The sequence below is a fragment of the Candoia aspera genome, chromosome 1 (assembly GCF_035149785.1).
Source record: "Candoia aspera isolate rCanAsp1 chromosome 1, rCanAsp1.hap2, whole genome shotgun sequence".
NCBI lineage: Eukaryota > Metazoa > Chordata > Lepidosauria > Squamata > Boidae > Candoia > Candoia aspera.
In genome coordinates, this window is record NC_086153.1 from 98460766 (window position 1) to 98479406 (window position 18641).

The 18641-nt window shown below is 36.9% G+C and overlaps 1 protein-coding gene across 1 annotated transcript in view; it reads left to right on the forward strand.

The window, feature by feature from the left end:
- The window catches only part of LOC134491952 (triadin-like), a 29809-nt gene extending 11796 nt beyond the window's left edge, over positions 1-18013 (forward strand). Inside the window, exons 5-11 of the mRNA XM_063296085.1 lie at positions 5958-5996; positions 6762-6809; positions 6986-7030; positions 8322-8366; positions 9510-9539; positions 15452-15490; positions 15899-18013. Coding sequence (XP_063152155.1) covers positions 5958-5996; positions 6762-6809; positions 6986-7030; positions 8322-8366; positions 9510-9539; positions 15452-15490; positions 15899-16014 — 362 coding nt within the window. The 3' untranslated portion in view covers positions 16015-18013. The remainder of the gene's footprint in view (positions 1-5957; positions 5997-6761; positions 6810-6985; positions 7031-8321; positions 8367-9509; positions 9540-15451; positions 15491-15898) is intronic.
- The last annotated feature ends 628 nt before the right edge of the window (positions 18014-18641 follow it).

Sequence of the window (18641 nt, forward strand, 5' to 3'; positions counted from 1 at the left end):
GTGGCGCTGCGGGTTAAACCGCTGAGCTGTCGATCGGAAGGTCGGCGGTTCGAAACCGCGCGGCGGGGTGAGCTCCCGTTGCTCGTCCCAGCTTCTGCACACCAAGCAGTTCGAAAACATGCAAATGTGAGTAGATTAATTGGTACCGCTTCGGCGGGAAGGTAACGGCGTTCCGTGAGTCATGCTGGCCACATGACCCGGAAGTGTCCTATGGACAACGCCGGCTCCAAGGCTTTGAAATGGAGATGAGCACCGCCCCCTAGAGTCGGACACGACTGGACTTTACGTCAAGGGAAACCTTTACCTTTACCTATCCTGTTATATGATAACTATATTGTGGATCATCTGTCTAGGATGGTCCTTAGTGTATGAGGCTATGAAGATTTTCCTTGCCAAGTCCCCTGTCAGATCCTAATGCCTGACCTATTATGCAGAAAGCTGAGCATGCACTTTCTAGAATGCAGGTCCTTCAGTCAACTGGCAATTTAATTAGAAAGGGTGGGAGGGGGAAAGTAACTTAGTGGAGGGAGGAATCTGCTTTCTTCATGTCAACTATAACAATGTGACTTTTAAGACTATATTGATTTTTGTGACCATATTTGCTATAGAGAAATATATAACTAGGCTACCATGCTTACCGTATAACGCTGTGGATATGAAAGAAATATAGAAGGGTTTGGACCAAAATAGAAGATATTTTAGAGCTCTGTAATTTTTCTCAACTGAGATTAAGACCTTAAAAACAGCCATGGGGGTGAGGAATCACTGGAACAATGTCACTGGGAAGGTGTATCATTTCCCTATGCTTTTTCCAGTGTAATTGCATTCCCAGGTTTCAGTTAGGTATACTGTGAACATTTAGAGGTATAGTGGGAAGCTGATAACAGCAGGGCCAAAAGAAGAGATCTTTTCGAAAGCTCTTAAAACTATTTTTAGTCTTTCTAATAACCTGGTCTCAAGTTCTGCAGGACTTTATATGTAATACATGACATTTTGCATTGGGCCCAGAATGACCAGTGACCACTGGAGCTGTTTTAACGGGGGATTCATGTGCTCCCTATAAACAGCTCCAGTAAATATTCTGGCTGCAGCATACTGCACCATGTGAAATTTCTAAATATTTTTTTTCAAAATCAGCACCATATATAATGTATACAGGCAGGATAGAAAATAAATAAAATAAAATAAAATAATGTCAGTAAGACATCTTGTATCTAAACTGACTTTGGATTAAAAACATTTATTTGCCTTTCCAAATTCAGAGCTAGTTTGGTTCTCTAGAATCAAATGATTAAAACCTGTTTTCAATAACTTGCCCTTAACATTATGAATATCAGTGTCAAATTTAGTCTCAAGGAATACAGTTTTTGAACTTCTACTACCTTCATTACAAAACCTCATTTGGATTTTGTGTATCATTGCCTTGGTTAGGGGTAGACAGCTTATGGAATTTTAAAGCTTAAATGAACATTTATTCCAAAGCAAAGCAAAAGCATTACATTGTAAAGTCCCTGTTGATGAAGTCCAAATTCATACCACTTAGAAATGTAGAAACACTCACGACCATATTCACATTTTAACTGACAAATATTAGTACAGTACAAAACTTTGGAGGGACCACACTCCTTTCATGTATGAATCATATGAAGGAGATACTATGAAGTTACCAGGAGTAGTGACTTACCATTTGCATGTTCCCAACAGACTGCTCCACACCCATTCCAGAACTTTATTGGTATGTAGGCTTATCTTCTTAGAGAAAGCCTGTGCATGACCACACATGTCGACTCTCTATCTACTGATGGTCTGTGCTAATCTGAGGACATCAGAGGGCAGGGTTAACACTGTAGCCCTTCTCTCAGTAATTCTGAAATGGCTCATTCACATGTGAAAAGCATTTAAATGTTAAAAGCAGGGGCTATTGATACAACAGCAAAGCAATGTTGAGTTTTTCTTGTACTGCTCCCACTTTTTAGAACAAGAAGTTCTTGGGCATGAAAAAGGAGTTCATTGCACAAATCCAGATATTTACTCTAATATTCACACTACACACAACCACTTGGCAAAGCAGGAGACAGAACTGACAAACTGATTAGAATAATAAGGCCTTGGGCATCTGGCATTATTGCTATTCTACACATATTGTATGCCACCAAATAAAATAATAAATTCAAACTTGCTTGTGAATAAGGACAGAATGGTGCTTCCCTATTATTTAAGCCAAAAGCAAACCCAAGGACTGTATCCCGATAATCCTTTTTCTCCACTGTAGTACAGTTCTTTAATTTCTTGCCAAGTCCAAAGAAATTACAAGACATGCCATGTTATATTTATACTTGCTGGCCTGCTTTGCATATAAATGTCTTTCTAAACCTACAATTTAAATAGCCTTGTTAACTTGGTTGCTAATAATGTCCTTGCTGCTATTCAATCTTTTTCTGAAGAGCTGGTATGCAATATATTTTTATTTGAATTAATACAATTTCCTGACTATTGTTAGCCAAATAATTTAAATAATGCATTGCACAATTAAATGTGATTTATGCAGCAAATACTTTTAATATTTATATTTTATCCTCATTTTTGGAAAACAGTAAAAAATATCAATTGTTCACATATAAAGAGCTAGAACTGTGTAGCACTGTCCTTCTTAAACTATATTTCATAAAATACCAATGTTCCCTTCATGGATGTCTGCAAGGAGAAGGTTGAAAGTCAAGATGATGACTACATCCAGGTGATCGAAGCCTGCCTGTGTTTTACATGCCTCATGATGCACATAAAAAGCGGTGGGGCTTTGATCACGTGGTTGGCTTTTTTGATCCCCCTCCCTGCAGGCACCCCTGGTTCCATCAACAACTTGCAGGTGTGACACATGAATGTGCCTGATCCCAAACACAGAGTGTGCAGTAACATCCTTTAGGCTTGGCATTCAGCATTCCCCTGTACAGCTCAGACGTTTGTGCTACTGAGTGCAGTGGATTTCTTTCTGAAAAGGTGCTTCATGAGAAAGCAAACACAGAATCAGTGGGTGACTCATTAAAGCAGCCATGTTTATTTCCAGGATTGTAAACTGCTTTGATGAGTTTCTGAATGTTTATTTATTTATTAAATTTACATAGCCACCCATCACAGATGTGATTCTGGGTGGTGCACACAATTAAAATAACAAAAACAAACCATTAAAAACAAAACCATTAAAATACAATTAACACATTTAAAATTATAATAAAATTTTAAAATGGGAGAGTTTTTTCCAAAACTTACAAACAGTATAACCATTTAGCAGGCTCTGTTCTTCCATAGGATCCCCAGGCCTGATGACAGAAGCAGGTTTTAAGGGCCTTCCGGAAGGCCAATAGGATTGGGGCCAATCTCACCTCGGGAGGGAATGATGTTCCAAAGGGTGGGTGCCACAGCAGAAAATGCTCTCCTCCTGCATCCCGCCAGACAAAGCTCCCTAGCAGATGGCCCCCACAACATTCCCCCCTCCCAGACCTATCAGGGATGGGTAGATGTAACCAGGGAGAGGCAGTCTCTCAAATGATGTTTCCTGCAGAACGGTCAGAAACTCATATGTGTGGCACTTCAACACGCTATGAAACACTTTTTCAGAAGCATTACACAATGCTAGTATTAAGTCTCATAGTAAGCCTCTTAACAACACAGAAACCAGTGGTTTTGACACTCAGTTTTAGTGGTACAATCTGTACAAGTGTTTTGGGGACCACAAAAAGTTGCTGATGGTTTTGGTCCAGATTATAAACTAACCTTTGTCGCAGCCCATCTTACTTCACAATCTTGTTTGGAGAATAAAACGAAAAACATGTGAATTTCCTCGGATAAGAGGAGTTTAAATGCAATAACACAATCTATAGCAGATTGTCACATTTAGAACTCTTTCATTCAGTGCCAGTAATGAAAATCTTTGTAATACATATCATGTTTTATTGCCATAGAGAGCATAATATTAAGTAATATAGTAAGAATTAGTTATATTGCAAAGTAAATATAATTAAAAGAGGCTTTGGATAGATGAAGTTAGAGAATATGAGCCGCTGTTCTCAGGAGGTGCCTTTTTTCTGATTCATGCAACCTATCCATGTGTGAAGAAGCAGTGTGTTCCCTGTAGTGAATTACTGCGGTCAAGTTGCAGTTTACTGCAAAATAAATGTTTCAATATAGAGAATAATTGGTAAGAATTACTGTGGCTCTCAAATTCCTTCTAGTATTTCTGTGCCAACAGATGACAGCAGTTCTTCCGCATATTGTTTAGAGCAGGCTTATCCAGAATGGTCAATATCAACCCCCAAAGGTCAATGGGACTATCCATTATTGTTGTTGTTGTTATTATCCATAATACTATTAGTTAAAATAATATTTATTAAATAATTTTCATATAATAAATGTTTGGGGGTCAATGAACAATCTGAAACTTCATGAAGGGGTTGATGAGCTGAAGAGTTTGGGGACCCCTGTAAGTTACATAAAATTCTTTAAATCCTGCAGTCCCCATTTCTCTACTGCATGTCTTCCATGACCAAAAATGAACTCTCTTTGTTCACCTGTGATCACATTATCTCTGAACTTGAATACAAATTTGGCAATGTATTATGATAACATGGCTTTCTCCTAGCAGAATTTAATCTTGGTGTGAAGAAAGTTATTGCACCAAATTTCATAGTTTATTCTTCCTTATTTTGGAAAAAGATTGTAGGTTTTTACACTGCTGTGATAATTATTATATAATTAATATTATAATCTGCTGCAAATAGCTCACTTTAAATATTTGTGTCCATGGGAGAAAATATTTCCAGCACAGAAAAGTGTACAGATTGCTACTCTTGAGAAAATGTCTTACTTCACTGATTATTATGTTTATCACTTCTCTCCCAGCTAGTGGGTAACTGAAGAACTCCTAGGAACCCAAACTTAGCTAAATTTGAATAATCTATACATTATTTTTTAAAAATTAGGGAAGGCAAAGATAGTAACATTAAGGAAACCCTAAATTATCTACATGTACATCTATTAATAATAATAGGAATGAACAAAGGTAATTGCCATTATATTTTAGAAGTCATTATCTATTTCTATCTTTCTTTCATTCTTTCTATATATTTCTATAGACCTCTAATTAATTGCTTGTGGCAGGACTTCAGCATTTTGCAACATCAGAACCTTTATTTTTGTTAAAAGGACTATTGGTGTATACTATTTTTTAAATTATTTTAATGTAAAAGTTACTTTCATGTAACATAGATGCATGAAAAGGCAAGGCTCTGCCCTCTATATTTATATTTACTTCTTTCTTTATGTCTTACCTTTCTACTCAATAAAGGTTAAACTGCTTGATGTGCCCCTCATATGCAGCTGTAACCAATATTTAAGACAACTGCCACGTTGCCAGAATATAAAGGTGGATACAGCCTTGAGATAATCTGCAGAACAGACCATGTTAGAACAATAATATCAAGTCCCAAAGCAAAATCCAATATATTCAGTTTTTCCATCAAAACAGATCAGACTTCCCTAATGGGCACCCTCCAGCTGCTACTATTATCCTGAACCAATGTGTCCATTGATCTTCTGGCTGATGGATTGTCAGAAATATAACCCAACATATCTGAAAGACATTTTTTTTCAGGAAGGCTAGTCTAGATCTGGAGTAATAGGTCTAGACTGGCCTTTTTATCTTACAAGAAAATAAAATGACAAAAATCTAATTCATAATATCTATAATCTGTCACAAATTCCTGTCAATGTCTATGTATCTAAAAAGTGTTTCTACATTTACTCAACAAAAGTGCCGTTCTTTACAAATTGATATATGTAACATACACTGTATTGAAGACAGGCCCAAACTCTCAAGGTATGCAGATTTATATAGATGTACTTCTTATTTTTCTCCTTATTTTTCTCCTTCTTTCTCTATCTATCCCCATCCCACCCAACAGGAAGACCAGAAAAACCATCAGCGGAAATCAAAGTAGCAGGTAAACATTATATGGTATAAGTAGTAGCAAAAATATTCAGCCACAAGAATCACGCACCCTGATGGAACCTAATGTACTCAGAACTTCAGCTCCTATAAACTAGCATATCTACTGAGCACCATGAAAACTAATTAAATCTGTCCCATTAAAAGATCTGTCTTGAAGTGTCAAGTATTCTGTTTTTATCACTTACTTTGTCTTCAAGGTAGCTGTAATCACTTACTTGGACGAGTTTGGCTGTTAGTGTCTGGGAGGGTCATGTAGCATGTGGGGAGATTATGCCAGGCTGCTCACAGTTGAACAGATAGAGACTGAAGTTGCATTAAAATGAGCTGTATCCTACTGGGGGTGGGGGGAGAATGGAATGAACAGCTTTATGGCAGATTGCCAGCTACCTGCTGCTGTTCTCAGCAGGAAATAGCAGAATGGAGGCACTGCTCCGGCTCTGCACCTTGGTTAATTTCAGTCTGTCTCCTTGCATGAAGTCACAGTCGATTGACTGTATTCGGGGATGCCTGAAAAAATGGATGCTGAAAAAAGACATCTGTGCATATATCAAATCATTTGAGATATGATTCAATCCAAGTCCCTATAAGAGCACGTTGAGGTGCAAAGAGAAGATCTGTTCTGTTTCTGACCACATTTACCTTTCCTGCTGCTGACAGACAGAAATCACAAGCATGTTTTCTCCAAGTGTTTGTGAAATAAAATGCAAATATCCAAGTCCCCTAAAGTTTAACTCCTATGATTTGAAACTCTTTGCAGATAAGAAAAAAGCAGAAAAATCTCTGAGGGAAAAGAAAGAAAAATATGGTAAGGCTGGATTTTTTTCTCTTCTAGAAAACTGTGTGAAAAGTAATTGCTCTCTGAATTTGCTAACATCCTCTCTTCCTCACTTACCTTAATATAAACAATGGGGATTGTATGAGTTTCAGTTTATATATTGTATTTTATTTTTCTCTCTTTTTTCTTTTTTTTGCTCTGTACAGGAATAACAGTTGAAAAGGCACCCTTGAAAGTAAAATATGCCAAAGGTATGTATGTATGTATGTATGTATGTATGTATGTATGTATCTATCTATCTATCTATCTATCTATCTATCTATCTATCTATCTATCTATCATCTATCTGTTTTATATTCCACCATTCATTCAGGAGTTCAAGACAATGTACATAGCCCTCTTCCCTCCTATTTTGCTCCTCAGTAACAACTCCGTGAAGCGGGTTGGGGTGATAGAGAGTGATAAGCCCGAAGTCACCCAGGGAGCTTAAGTGGCTGGGGTAGACTGGAACCTTTGTCTCTCTCTTCCTATTCCAACAAGTTAGGTAAAATGATTTTGATTTTAACTCTCATAACCTGCCAAGAATAAATTTATTTTTAAGTCAAAAAGACTGTTTTCAGAATACAGACCCTGACGTAGGTTTGTCAGCAATCAGTTTAAAGAAACACACAAGAGGGGAAAATACTGTATGCTGTAATGTGTAATTCTATACTTATCTACTCATACGTCAGTCCTACTGAGTTCAGACATGGCCAGTTAGCAAAGCTCTGGCTTCAATTCTATACTCACAATTGTCCCTATATACCATAAATCTAGAAAGTTTACATTTAAGGAAAGAACAAGCTTCTAGATTTTTGTCTGAAATTGGACTGTTGTGGTATTTAGCTTTTCTAGGAAGCAGCTGAAGTTCTCTGTAACCACTGTATTCTTGGGGATGAGGAATGGTATTGGCCATGAAAGTTCTAGGGAAAGTATCAGGAAAGATAGAAACATGGTCACTTATCCTTCATCATGGGTGAGGACTTTCAATTCTATGATTTTGTGACAGAAGAGAGTTTTACTTCTAGCATTGCTAAAGTCTCATGAACTTTGATTAAGGCTAAATACTATGAAATGTGTAGGGTTCTTGGAAGAGAGTAGCTGTGCACATAAAGTGTTTGTGTATGTGTATGGAGGAGCTACCAGCAGCTCAGTACTGCAAAAATATGGAAAACAGTAGATGGCAACAAAGTGGTTTTTTTTTTTAATCTCATTGGTGGCATCTAATAATCGTTTGGCTTTGTGTAGTCCAGATCTGATATATGTACTGTATGTATGTATGTATGAATGTACTCTGTGTCCGTGTGTGTGTATATGTATGTATGTGTGTATGTGTGTGTGTGTGTGCATGTATGTATATGTGTGTGTGTGTGTGTGTATGTGTGTGTGTATGTATGTGTGTGTGTGTGTGTGTGTATATATATATATATATATATATATATGAATATGAAAAACTGGTATTTAGAATCTACAATAATTAGATACTTTTGTTCTGCTTAACAGTTCCAACAGAAAAAGAAGCCCATTTTTATCACAATATGACTACAGGTAATCAGTGATTGGTTGTTGTTTCTTCTTCTTCCTCTTCCTCTACTTTTTTATTTTCCCTAATAATCCAGTTTTCTAATGCCTTCATATCCACTTCCTAAGACTAGGAGTTAAATAGGAGTGAACAAAAGAATATATAGGATATTTGGATAGTGCTATGTTTAACTATATCCACATTGTTAATGTTCAGAGGTACCTTCCTCCTTAAATCCAGTGGATATTAAGCTTTATTATTAATTGTTGACATGTTTTTGCCTGATGATTGATCATATATGGTTATTTCCCAAGCCATAACTGTCTACTGTTTGATATAGTTGATTAACTGCATAGCCATGCCTATTGGCAAGGATTGCTGGTGAAGATTGTCTGTCAGCCCCACTAGGTAGACCAGATCAAGGAATCAACTCCACAGGAAGGCTAAAACTACTTTTATTGAGATTAACTATAATGATATAATCATGCAAGTTTGATTGTGTTGTACCTCCTCCTCCTGGGGTAAGAGGACTTTGCCACATTGACTCATGCCCTCATCACCACTTGCTTTGATTTAGATTTTCTGTATCATATTCTACATGGGACCACCTTTCAAGACCACTCAGAAGCTTTAGGCAGTCAAAATGGGGCTGATGTACAATCTGGCACTTGCACATGGGAGCACATTACGCCTATGTTATGGGCTCTGCATTGTCTTCCTTAGGCTTCCAGGTATAATTTAACATGCTGCTTTTAACCTATAAAGCCAGAGGGTTTTGGAAGTGGATTTCATGAGCCTGAAAAGAATATTTGAAGATGGACAAATAAAGAAGCCTTATGGAATCACCCAGTATGATTTTTTATATAACTGTGCAATATATATACGCACACACACACATATACATACACACAAACACACACACACACTTTCATCCCATTATCAAAGACATTCAAGGTTATAGCTGTTTTGTGTTTGAGTATGATTTGACTTCACAAATGCTACTGAATTAACTTAATTATTTAGCAAAGAAAGCAAAGGAAAGAAAGAAAGCAAATTAACAAAGGAAGCAAAGAATTTAATTAGCAAAAAAACCCAATGAATTAGCAAAGAAAGTTGCTCTACAGATTCTCTCTCTCCCTCTTTCTGATATTTTCTTTCTTTCTTTTCAGAAAAAAATTCAAAAGCTGCAAAAACAGGAAGTAAGTTAAAGGCATTGCAAACATCTTTGATTTTCAAGTGACTTTAATTCCTTGTCAGGACATGAAACTTGTTATTCACAGTATTTTTCTGCCTCATCTTGTCAGATTAAGCAAGCATGAATAGTTTGCCTTTGAAAACCAGCTAATATGGAAAAGCACATTTTACATACTTTATAAGATTAAACTAATCCTGAACGCAGTTATACTGTGAAGGAGAAAAGATAAATTAGTACAAGGAATTTGAACAAGAGATCATTTTTTATATATTTCCTTTTGCTACCTGCACAGGTAAAAGAGGGGACAGTTCTAAAAACTGATTTCCATATGGGTCAGCTACCATATATCAGACATTCAGACTACCTTTTCCAAATAACTGTGTAATTATTAGAATAATGTCCTGAATTCTGCTGCTCAGTTAGGTTGAAATGAAAATGTAACTCCAAAAACAAAACAAACCACATATCTATGCACTCCTTCCCCCTCCAATGGTTGTGTTACAGTTTATGGCCTTGGCATAAATCTTCAGATCCCCACCTCCTACAATTTGTTTCTAAATTTTAGGATGGAAAGGATTTATATTACTACAGTTGTAGTACAACGTTTGGCCACATAAATACCAAGAGCTATGCTCAAGTCAGTAAAATAAATCTGCAATTCACAAATTCACATTCAGTACAGGTTAGAATTTAAACTTCCACTGATTTCTGCAGATGAAAATTGTGCTCATGAGAGGCCAAAGGCACATATGTACCTATTTTTAAAATACTAAGGTATAATTCTACTAAATCCAAGACTAATTACTTTACCTTGCTGTACATTTTTATAATAATTATTAGTCTTGACTTTATCATCTTCCTTCCAGAAAGCTGGGTTCCTTAGAACTGCACTAGCATTAGCGAAACAATGTTTTTGCAATCTTTAAAAAATGGACATGCATAAACATAAGAAAAGGGCAGATTAGCTGAACAGTGTCTTTTTACTGGTCATGCTAATGGCTGTCCACGTGGATGCACTATTACGGTAGGACTGAAAAGTCCTATTTATATCAATGAATGTGAATCAAATGGCATACTCCCATCTTAATAGGAATGGACAAACCATATAAGTAGGTTCAGTGGCTTACTTCTTCCCCATACAAATGTCACCTGCATGAAGGATACTGCTGAGAGCAGGGTTGTTTTGTTTTGCTTCTGATTTGGATTATTATCTTGGCCTTGTAGGTTGATTGTCCCAGTGAGAGGGAAGATGTCTTCACTGAGAAAGTTTCTTTTTAGGAACAGCCTCCTTTGTGAGCCATTGCATTAGTGAGCCTTTAAAAGAATGGAAGACAAGGAATTCTATTGCTTCTGAGCTTTGTTTATGGCCAATTAACGGTTTTGAGAAGTCCTTTTAAGGCCTGATTCACATATGCAAGCTACAGTGTTGTCCATTTGATGTGATGAGCCACTTGTGTATTCACTGAACATGATGCTCATATAAATGGGACAAAATGAAGGAGCCCTTCTCTTGCATTAGGCTGCTGAAATGCCTACCATTGTTGTCCACTTTCCCTAGCAGGCTGGACTGGATCCAATTAAACAGGCACCAAGAATCCCAGAATTTCTAATAAGGTAGTTTTATTACGGAAAAGCTAAGGAGCCATTATGAAACAGTGACAGCATCTTCCATTTATCAAATGCAAGCTCTGTTTTTAAGGATTAATGTTCACACATTTCTTGCATCTCTTTCTCCCACCCACTCTAAAAGCAATTATCTTTGGGGTGGGGAGAAACAATTTCCATCTGCTTCTTGTTTTGGTAGCCAGATCTAGCTTTTGACTGTGTGAGAACCTTCACAGTTGTTTGCTTTCATCCAGAAAACACAAACAGCTTTCTATAACCATATTCTGATTAACCTCAAAGGGAGAGGGCTCTTCTGCAGCATTAGCCTTCCACCCATGAACTAAAGCTAAGCAAAATACCCCCCAGCATAATATCCTAGGATGCTTGTGCTTCAGTTATAACCCATTGGTTTCTATTAGAAATGTCAGTATGAGAGCATATCTGTGATGTATTGTGGGCTTTATGTTGCATTGTCCTGTTTACAAGTAAGATTACTGGTTATAAACACCTAGAAGGAGGAATTAGCAATTGAACACAGAAGAGTTGGACTTTACCAACACAGAGATCAAGAGAGCAAGCAATAATGAACATACTGACAATGTTAAATCAGATTTAGTTAGCATAGGAACTGCTAGACTTGTTCAATTATTTTTAACTAAGTGGTCATGATTAATACTTTTTACTTCATTTTTGTTGCCTAATAATTTATGATAATTATACTAATTAGCCTATTAATGTATGATAATTTTATTATACTAATTAGCACATCTCTACTAATTACCTTATAGTGGTAAAAACATCTTGTGCATCCCAATGTTGCTATTGACTATACTGTTGGCTGTATACAATGAGGGTCACTCATTGACAGGCAGGTCACAAATGAGAGATCAGATTAAAGACAGTCTGTTGGAGAAGGATAGCAACCCACTCCAGCATTCTGCCAGGACAGGTTATTCACAACCAGATTGATGTCAACTTGATACTAGAAGATTTACCTCCCAGATCCAATGAGCTAGTGGGGAAGAGCAGGTCACAGATATGAGGAGTAGTGGTGCTTATGATGAGGCTGGATTAGAGCTAAAAAGTTGTTCAGCTGCTGATGTCCCCAGAGGCAAAAAGGAAGCTTATTGATGCAAAAATGTGTATACTATTTGTACCTGGAATGTCAGAACAAAGCAAACTTGGTGTTGTCAGAATAGAAATGTTAAGAAGCAATTACTGGCAGAGAGTCCTGGCAAAATGATGTCCATTGCATCATGAAGAATCGGAAGAGACTGAATGATTGAATAACAATACTAATTAGCAGCCATATCCTTTTTCCTATTCCAATAATTAAGTAAAGGTAAAGGTTTCCCCTGCACAGTCATGTCCGACACTAGGGGCGGTGCTCTTCTCCATTTCATGGCCGAAGAGCCAGCGCTGTCCAAAGACACTTCCGCGGTCATGTGGCCAGCATGACAGTTAATGAATGCTGTTACCTTCCTGCCAAAGCGGTACCTATTTATCTACTTGCATTTGGTTGCTTTCAAATTGCTAGGTTGGCAAGAGCTGAGGCGAGTGCAGGAGCTCACTCCATCACACGGCGCTCAGGTCTTGAACTGCCGAACTTGCGACCTTCCGATCGACAAGCCTGGCATCTTAACTACTGAGCCATCACGCCTCTAGTATTCCAGTAATTATTGTAGATTAACCAAAATAATATGTATAAGGTGCATTTTAGTGGTGACATCAATAGCACTGGCAAGCATTCAAACTGTATGCCTGAAGAAACTCCTGCCAACCAATGCAAAGCAACAGAAAATTAATGAGAACTCCCATTTTTTGAACTGTGAGATAATGATATACTGTAAAGTATATCATACTTTAGTAACAGGTTAAGGCATACATACAGGTTTATACCATTATATCTTACCGAGTACTGCTTATGGGGAAACTCATTGCTGCAATATTATTTCTTTCAATGACAAATCTATTGTGGACAGAACATCTAATATAGTTTTCAAAATTCATACAACAGATATTCGAAGACCTTAACTGCTGCCAGTGCAGCCTTCAATTTGCATGCTAGAGAGTATCTTCTTTTGTTGTTTTAAAGAATTATGTACTTGCCTGGCATGGATTTGAATGGATCAAAAATGATTTCAGCATCATTAGGTCATTAAAAGTTTTAGCATATTTTGACTTCTGCCTTATATTTTGGATACTTGTACCCTTGGCTTATCCCGTTCAGGCCTGGCTTCTTTCTCCCTCTCTACCCACCTATGACACTGATGAAGCTCTTCCTCCTCCTCTTAACTGTAGGTTGACAATCCCTCTAGACTTCACACTTCATGACATTTTACTCTATTCCTGAACCACTTCTTTCGGTTGGAGTGTTCTCCTCCATATTGTAAACCATTTAAAGAATCAAGGAATAAAATATGCAGTAAAGAACATGTCCCTTTGACCCAGCTAGATAACTTCATCATAGATTGGGCATAGGATGTAAGTCCAGGGCATAGGATGAAAGTCACTTTCCTCCGCTGTTATTTTGGTGCAAATGCTTTGAGGAAACAATTTAAGAAAAAATAGTTTCCATTGGGCTAGGTATTTAGTCTCTTGTAGCCAAAATGGACATTAAGACTACTATATGTATGACATCATAAGTTGCCAAGGACTACAGTCCATACAAACTTATGACATCAGACATTTGTAAGTCTTTAAACTGCCATAGAAAGCCTGCTTATTTCTGATTTTTTTTAAAAAATTAAATGATCCAGTTCTCAGTGGACCAGTTAATCAAAGTGAACTATGATGTTGTTTCCTGACACAGTGTGTTAATGAACTTCCATCTGCTTTGCCTTTGCTGCCAGAGTGCTTTGCTTTAATGAAAGTTGTCTGCTGAGTGACCTGTTCTTGACCCACAAGCATAACTCATTACATATTTGGCTCAAGATAGAATTGCACTGAGATATCTCTAATTAGCAAAATTTTATATTCAGATCAAGATTCATGGCTTCAAATTTAACAGTCTTTCATAGGCAGCTGCCAGCTATTTTGACACATCAGATGTGATGACCAGCATCAAAAATGTGCACCAAGAAAAAAAGAGTCCCTTTTGGAGGGCAAGCATTTAATTGCTTTAATAAAGACTCAGAGCTGCATTAATAAGATCTGTACTTGAGCATACTTACCACGTCCTTTCCAAGCCTCATGTTTGCCTATATGGAAAATTGAACAAAAATATACCTTACATATTACTCATAACTGAAACTTTGTGTGTGGTGGTGCTTGCCTGCTCGTGTGCACAGATGGACATGCATTTCAGTATGTCTCCCTGTACAAAATATATAAGAAATATGGGCATGGCACACAGGTTCCATAAAAGAGACAACAAACAGAGCAATGTGTTGATGAGAAGTCTGATGCTAGAGCCTTGAAGCCTTCTTCTGAATGATTTCTCTCCCACTGACATCCATGGGAGGTAATGCAAGGATGCCAGATCCAGGACTGGTGGGCAGGAAAAGAAGCAGGAGAGAGCTCAGTCTGTTACCTTCCCTGAATCACAACTCTGACATCAGGGAAATCAGGGCAGAGGGAATTTCCATAGAGGCTGGTAGGATGGATCCCCACACCATGCAGAAAAGGTATAGAACCATGGATCAATCATTGAAACATTCAATGATTCACTACAACTCATATTGTATCGAGCAAGGAATAACATTTTTTTCCCAGTCTAGCAGACCACCACCACCACCACCACCATCATCTTCATCATCATCTGTTGTTGTTGTTGTTGTTGTTATCATGGGGCATGGGCACAGTGACACAACAGCATTGGATGGCTGGACTGTTTTTTTTTCCTTTTCGCCTGAGCTAAGCCATTCCATACATCTAAGAGTCAAAATAGAAATGCTAGGTCCCAAAGAAGCATTACCTTTTCATTTTTTACTTTTGGTGTTGTGAATAAAGACTAATATTTCCAATTATGCCATCAAATTTCATCTGTGGGATCTTGGGCTTCTTTAATTTCTGCAATGTCTTCTCAGATTCTTTAGAAGCTGCAGGGGGAATCAGAGGCTAATGAAGCTCACAGGTCACAGATTGCCCAACCCAGTTTGAGAGAGAGAACACATTTAAAGCTCCAAAGATCCATCCAATTATTTCAGGCAGCTTGTATACAAAAGCCATATGATAATGAATACAAATGGGCATAAACTGTATCTTGGGTCCATATCTATTAGCATTTCCATTGTGTATTTGACTAAAACACTTCTAATTTTCTGTTTACTAATACGAAGGAACTTATTTGTAACTCTTTTTTTCCCTCAGAGGAATATTCTGAAATAACCGCAATTAAGAAAAAGAAATGTAAGTTTATAAGTGGCATTTGTGCTCACAGTATTTTGTGTCAGTTAATAACGTAGGAATAATGTGTAGTATTCAATCTCAAATTTGTTTGGAAAGGTAAAAAGTCTTTTTAGACTTGTCAAAAAAATAAATGCTGGACAAAATATTGCTTGGCATTTACTTGACTATTAAAAATCTTGATGCCAGGCCTGACTGGGAAAGAAAATGAATTAGGACAGTGATAAGCTACATCAGTCTCTGGATGTGTTTGACTTCAGTTCCTGGAATTTCTGGCTATCAAGGATTTGGTTTGTTGGCCACACATTTTGATAACAGGCTAAGAAGGCTGATCTATGCCTTGCTAGATTAGATGCTTCCTTAGTTTACAGCTACAGACTCTGATCTTTCTTTTTATTTTCCTCTTCTCAGCTGCTGTCCGCTACTATCAGTGTGTCTTTGTAAATGAATTTAATGGTTATACACCTCAATATCCTGTTACTCCAGAAAAACCTTCTGACCCCAAGATGAAGGCACGGAAACAATAATGTCCTGCAACCTGTGACATTGCAACAATTTTGCACTTTGCACCCACTTCAGGGGGTCATCTGAAGTCCACTTGGCATCTGTGACAATGGAAATATGATCCAACAGATCACACGTGCTTGGAAAGGTTGTCTCCTTGTTGTTAGAGCGCCAGAGGCAAACTGAAGACATCATGTGACTGAGGATATCCATACTACTTCCCTGAAGGAAAGCATGGTGCGGAAAGAGTACTTGACAGAACGTGAAGTTCTGTGTGAAGGTGTAGACGGGTGTATGTATGTTATGTCCATATATTCTTTCATGGTCTGTTTCTAGTTTCTGTTTTATACCTAGTTAGCATTGAAAACATTTTCCATGGAATCAGTTTCGGAAAATGTTGAAAACAAGATTGGTCATTTGCAGTATTGTTTGCCATCTGTGTTAGTGCTAAATGAAATGGCAAGTCAGTCCATGCTAAACTTTTAAGTAACCAGACTCTAATAATAAAATATATGTACGACATGTGTTTTTTTTTCCGTAAAAGCAAGTGACAGAATGTTTGCTATTTGCATATAAGAGAGATATTTGGATTAAGAATATCACCTAAATTTCTCTTTACTTCCTATTTGAAATAATAGGCTGATATCCCAGCACCAAAATGAAAAATATAATACTCCTGATGAAAATATCTAAAAATATTATACCTGCTGTCTATCAGAATAGGTCTCACTTTGTAAATAATAATGTGTCTTTGCAACTAGTTGTCCCTGATTTCTATTAAATGTATTTTGTGTATATTGTTTTATATTTCTGTTTGCAATGTCAAATTGAAGAAATTATTGTAGGATAACTTTTTACACAAAAAATACATCTGTAGTCTTTAACATGAATCAGTTTCATAAGTTTCCAAAGGAAACTGTATTACTAAATCCATATAACTAAAATGCTGACATTTATTTTGAGGAGATGGCACAAGATTTAGGTAACGATGCCTAAAGAGGTTCAAATAATTCATGACAATGTTGCTTTTTCCTCTCTGTCTCTCTTTTTCTCCCTACCTTTTTATGCCTTGGCCATACTAAATATGGCTGGAGTTGAATGCTACCTAGACAATCTCCATTACTGTATTTTCAGCTAATCTGAAAAAAAATTACCTTGTGAAGGTAATTTATTGGGAAAAACAGTACAGGTAAACAGAGTATTTGATTACTCCCAGCTGTGGAAACGGTAAGGTTCATTCTGTGTTAGACTGGAGGCTAAATCATAGACGAGTAATATATGAAAATTATGATAGAAATAAAAGATTGTTCTACTAAAAGAATAATCTTTTGGAAGTATAAATTTGTCCTCCTGCTTCCTTTGCTATAACTTGTCAATGGAGAAGCAAAATGAGGAAGGGTGTGTCAATAAAGCAGACAACTAAAGACTCTAGTGTTTTTTTAGAGTATTTATGAGATGTGTTTTTGATATGTCACAAGGTATTTGCGCTGATTCAAAGGTGATTGGCCTTGTTAGTATCATATCATGATTGATGAAAGCACCCAGACTTTTTATAAATGATGATACCTCATAAGTAATGTGAAGACTTTTAACTGTGCCTGATTATATGGTAGAGTTGTAGAGCTGGCATAGCATTAATTTTGTCACCAACTCAACCATATCAGGAATTATGATCCACAATGAGTGCAGAAGTTTCAGAACACAACTTTCTGATTTGCCTCTTTTAGGTGGTTCATATCTACCTCTGATCTTCCCAACACTTAAGGTTCTGTTCACTTTTCTTATAATTCTTATAATTCATTTATTATTTGCTATTCTTAGTATAGTTTCAGTGGCTTTCCAAAGGCCTGCTGATTTAAATGGGTGTTTTTAGTCAAATCGCACAAGGTTTCTTTAGAATTTTACTGAAATATTGCTAATTGTAGAGAAACTTTATTTAGATTATTAAAAACTGTTAAGTTTTATTGAAGCTATCCCAATTCCATGTAACTGGATAAAGTGCAATAGCTTGAGAAAACATTTCCCTTCAGATATCAAGGTGCCTCAAAGAAATTCAAAATATAAAAACTCACACAGTGGCCAATGAGCCCAGAAATATTAATCATTTGTTTAAAACACAAGTTTCTTATTGCATCCATACATACATCAGTTTAATAAAAAAAATCCTGCTATGACATTATTTGAATTGCATGCTTTTATCCAGAAAACCTTAACTATTGATTTGCAAAACAAAATGGGCAAAGGGTATCACAATAGGTACAGCTCAGTTTGATTATTTGAGGAGGTAATGCTTCAGGGTGTTGTTATTTATGTAAAGTTTTTAATAAGTAACTTGTCCATCCTGACATTTTAATTAATACCAAGAATCAAGCGGTAATTCCTGTGTGTTTTTCTTTGTGACACATGTTCATTGACTAGTTTGTCACAAATCCACTTAAAATCCTAAGCTAAAAATTCTTTTCCAAGTTCTAGTCCTTGATAATGCTTTGAGTGAGAAAGATTTATCAAGACTGAGAAAGATTGTTTACTTGGCATCCACATAAAAAATTGATGTTAATAGACGAAGTCTTTACCACAAAAGCAGAGGACCCATTGTGCTGTTGTGCATGTGTTTCTAGCAGCAGATAGGGATAAGAAGTACAACATTTTA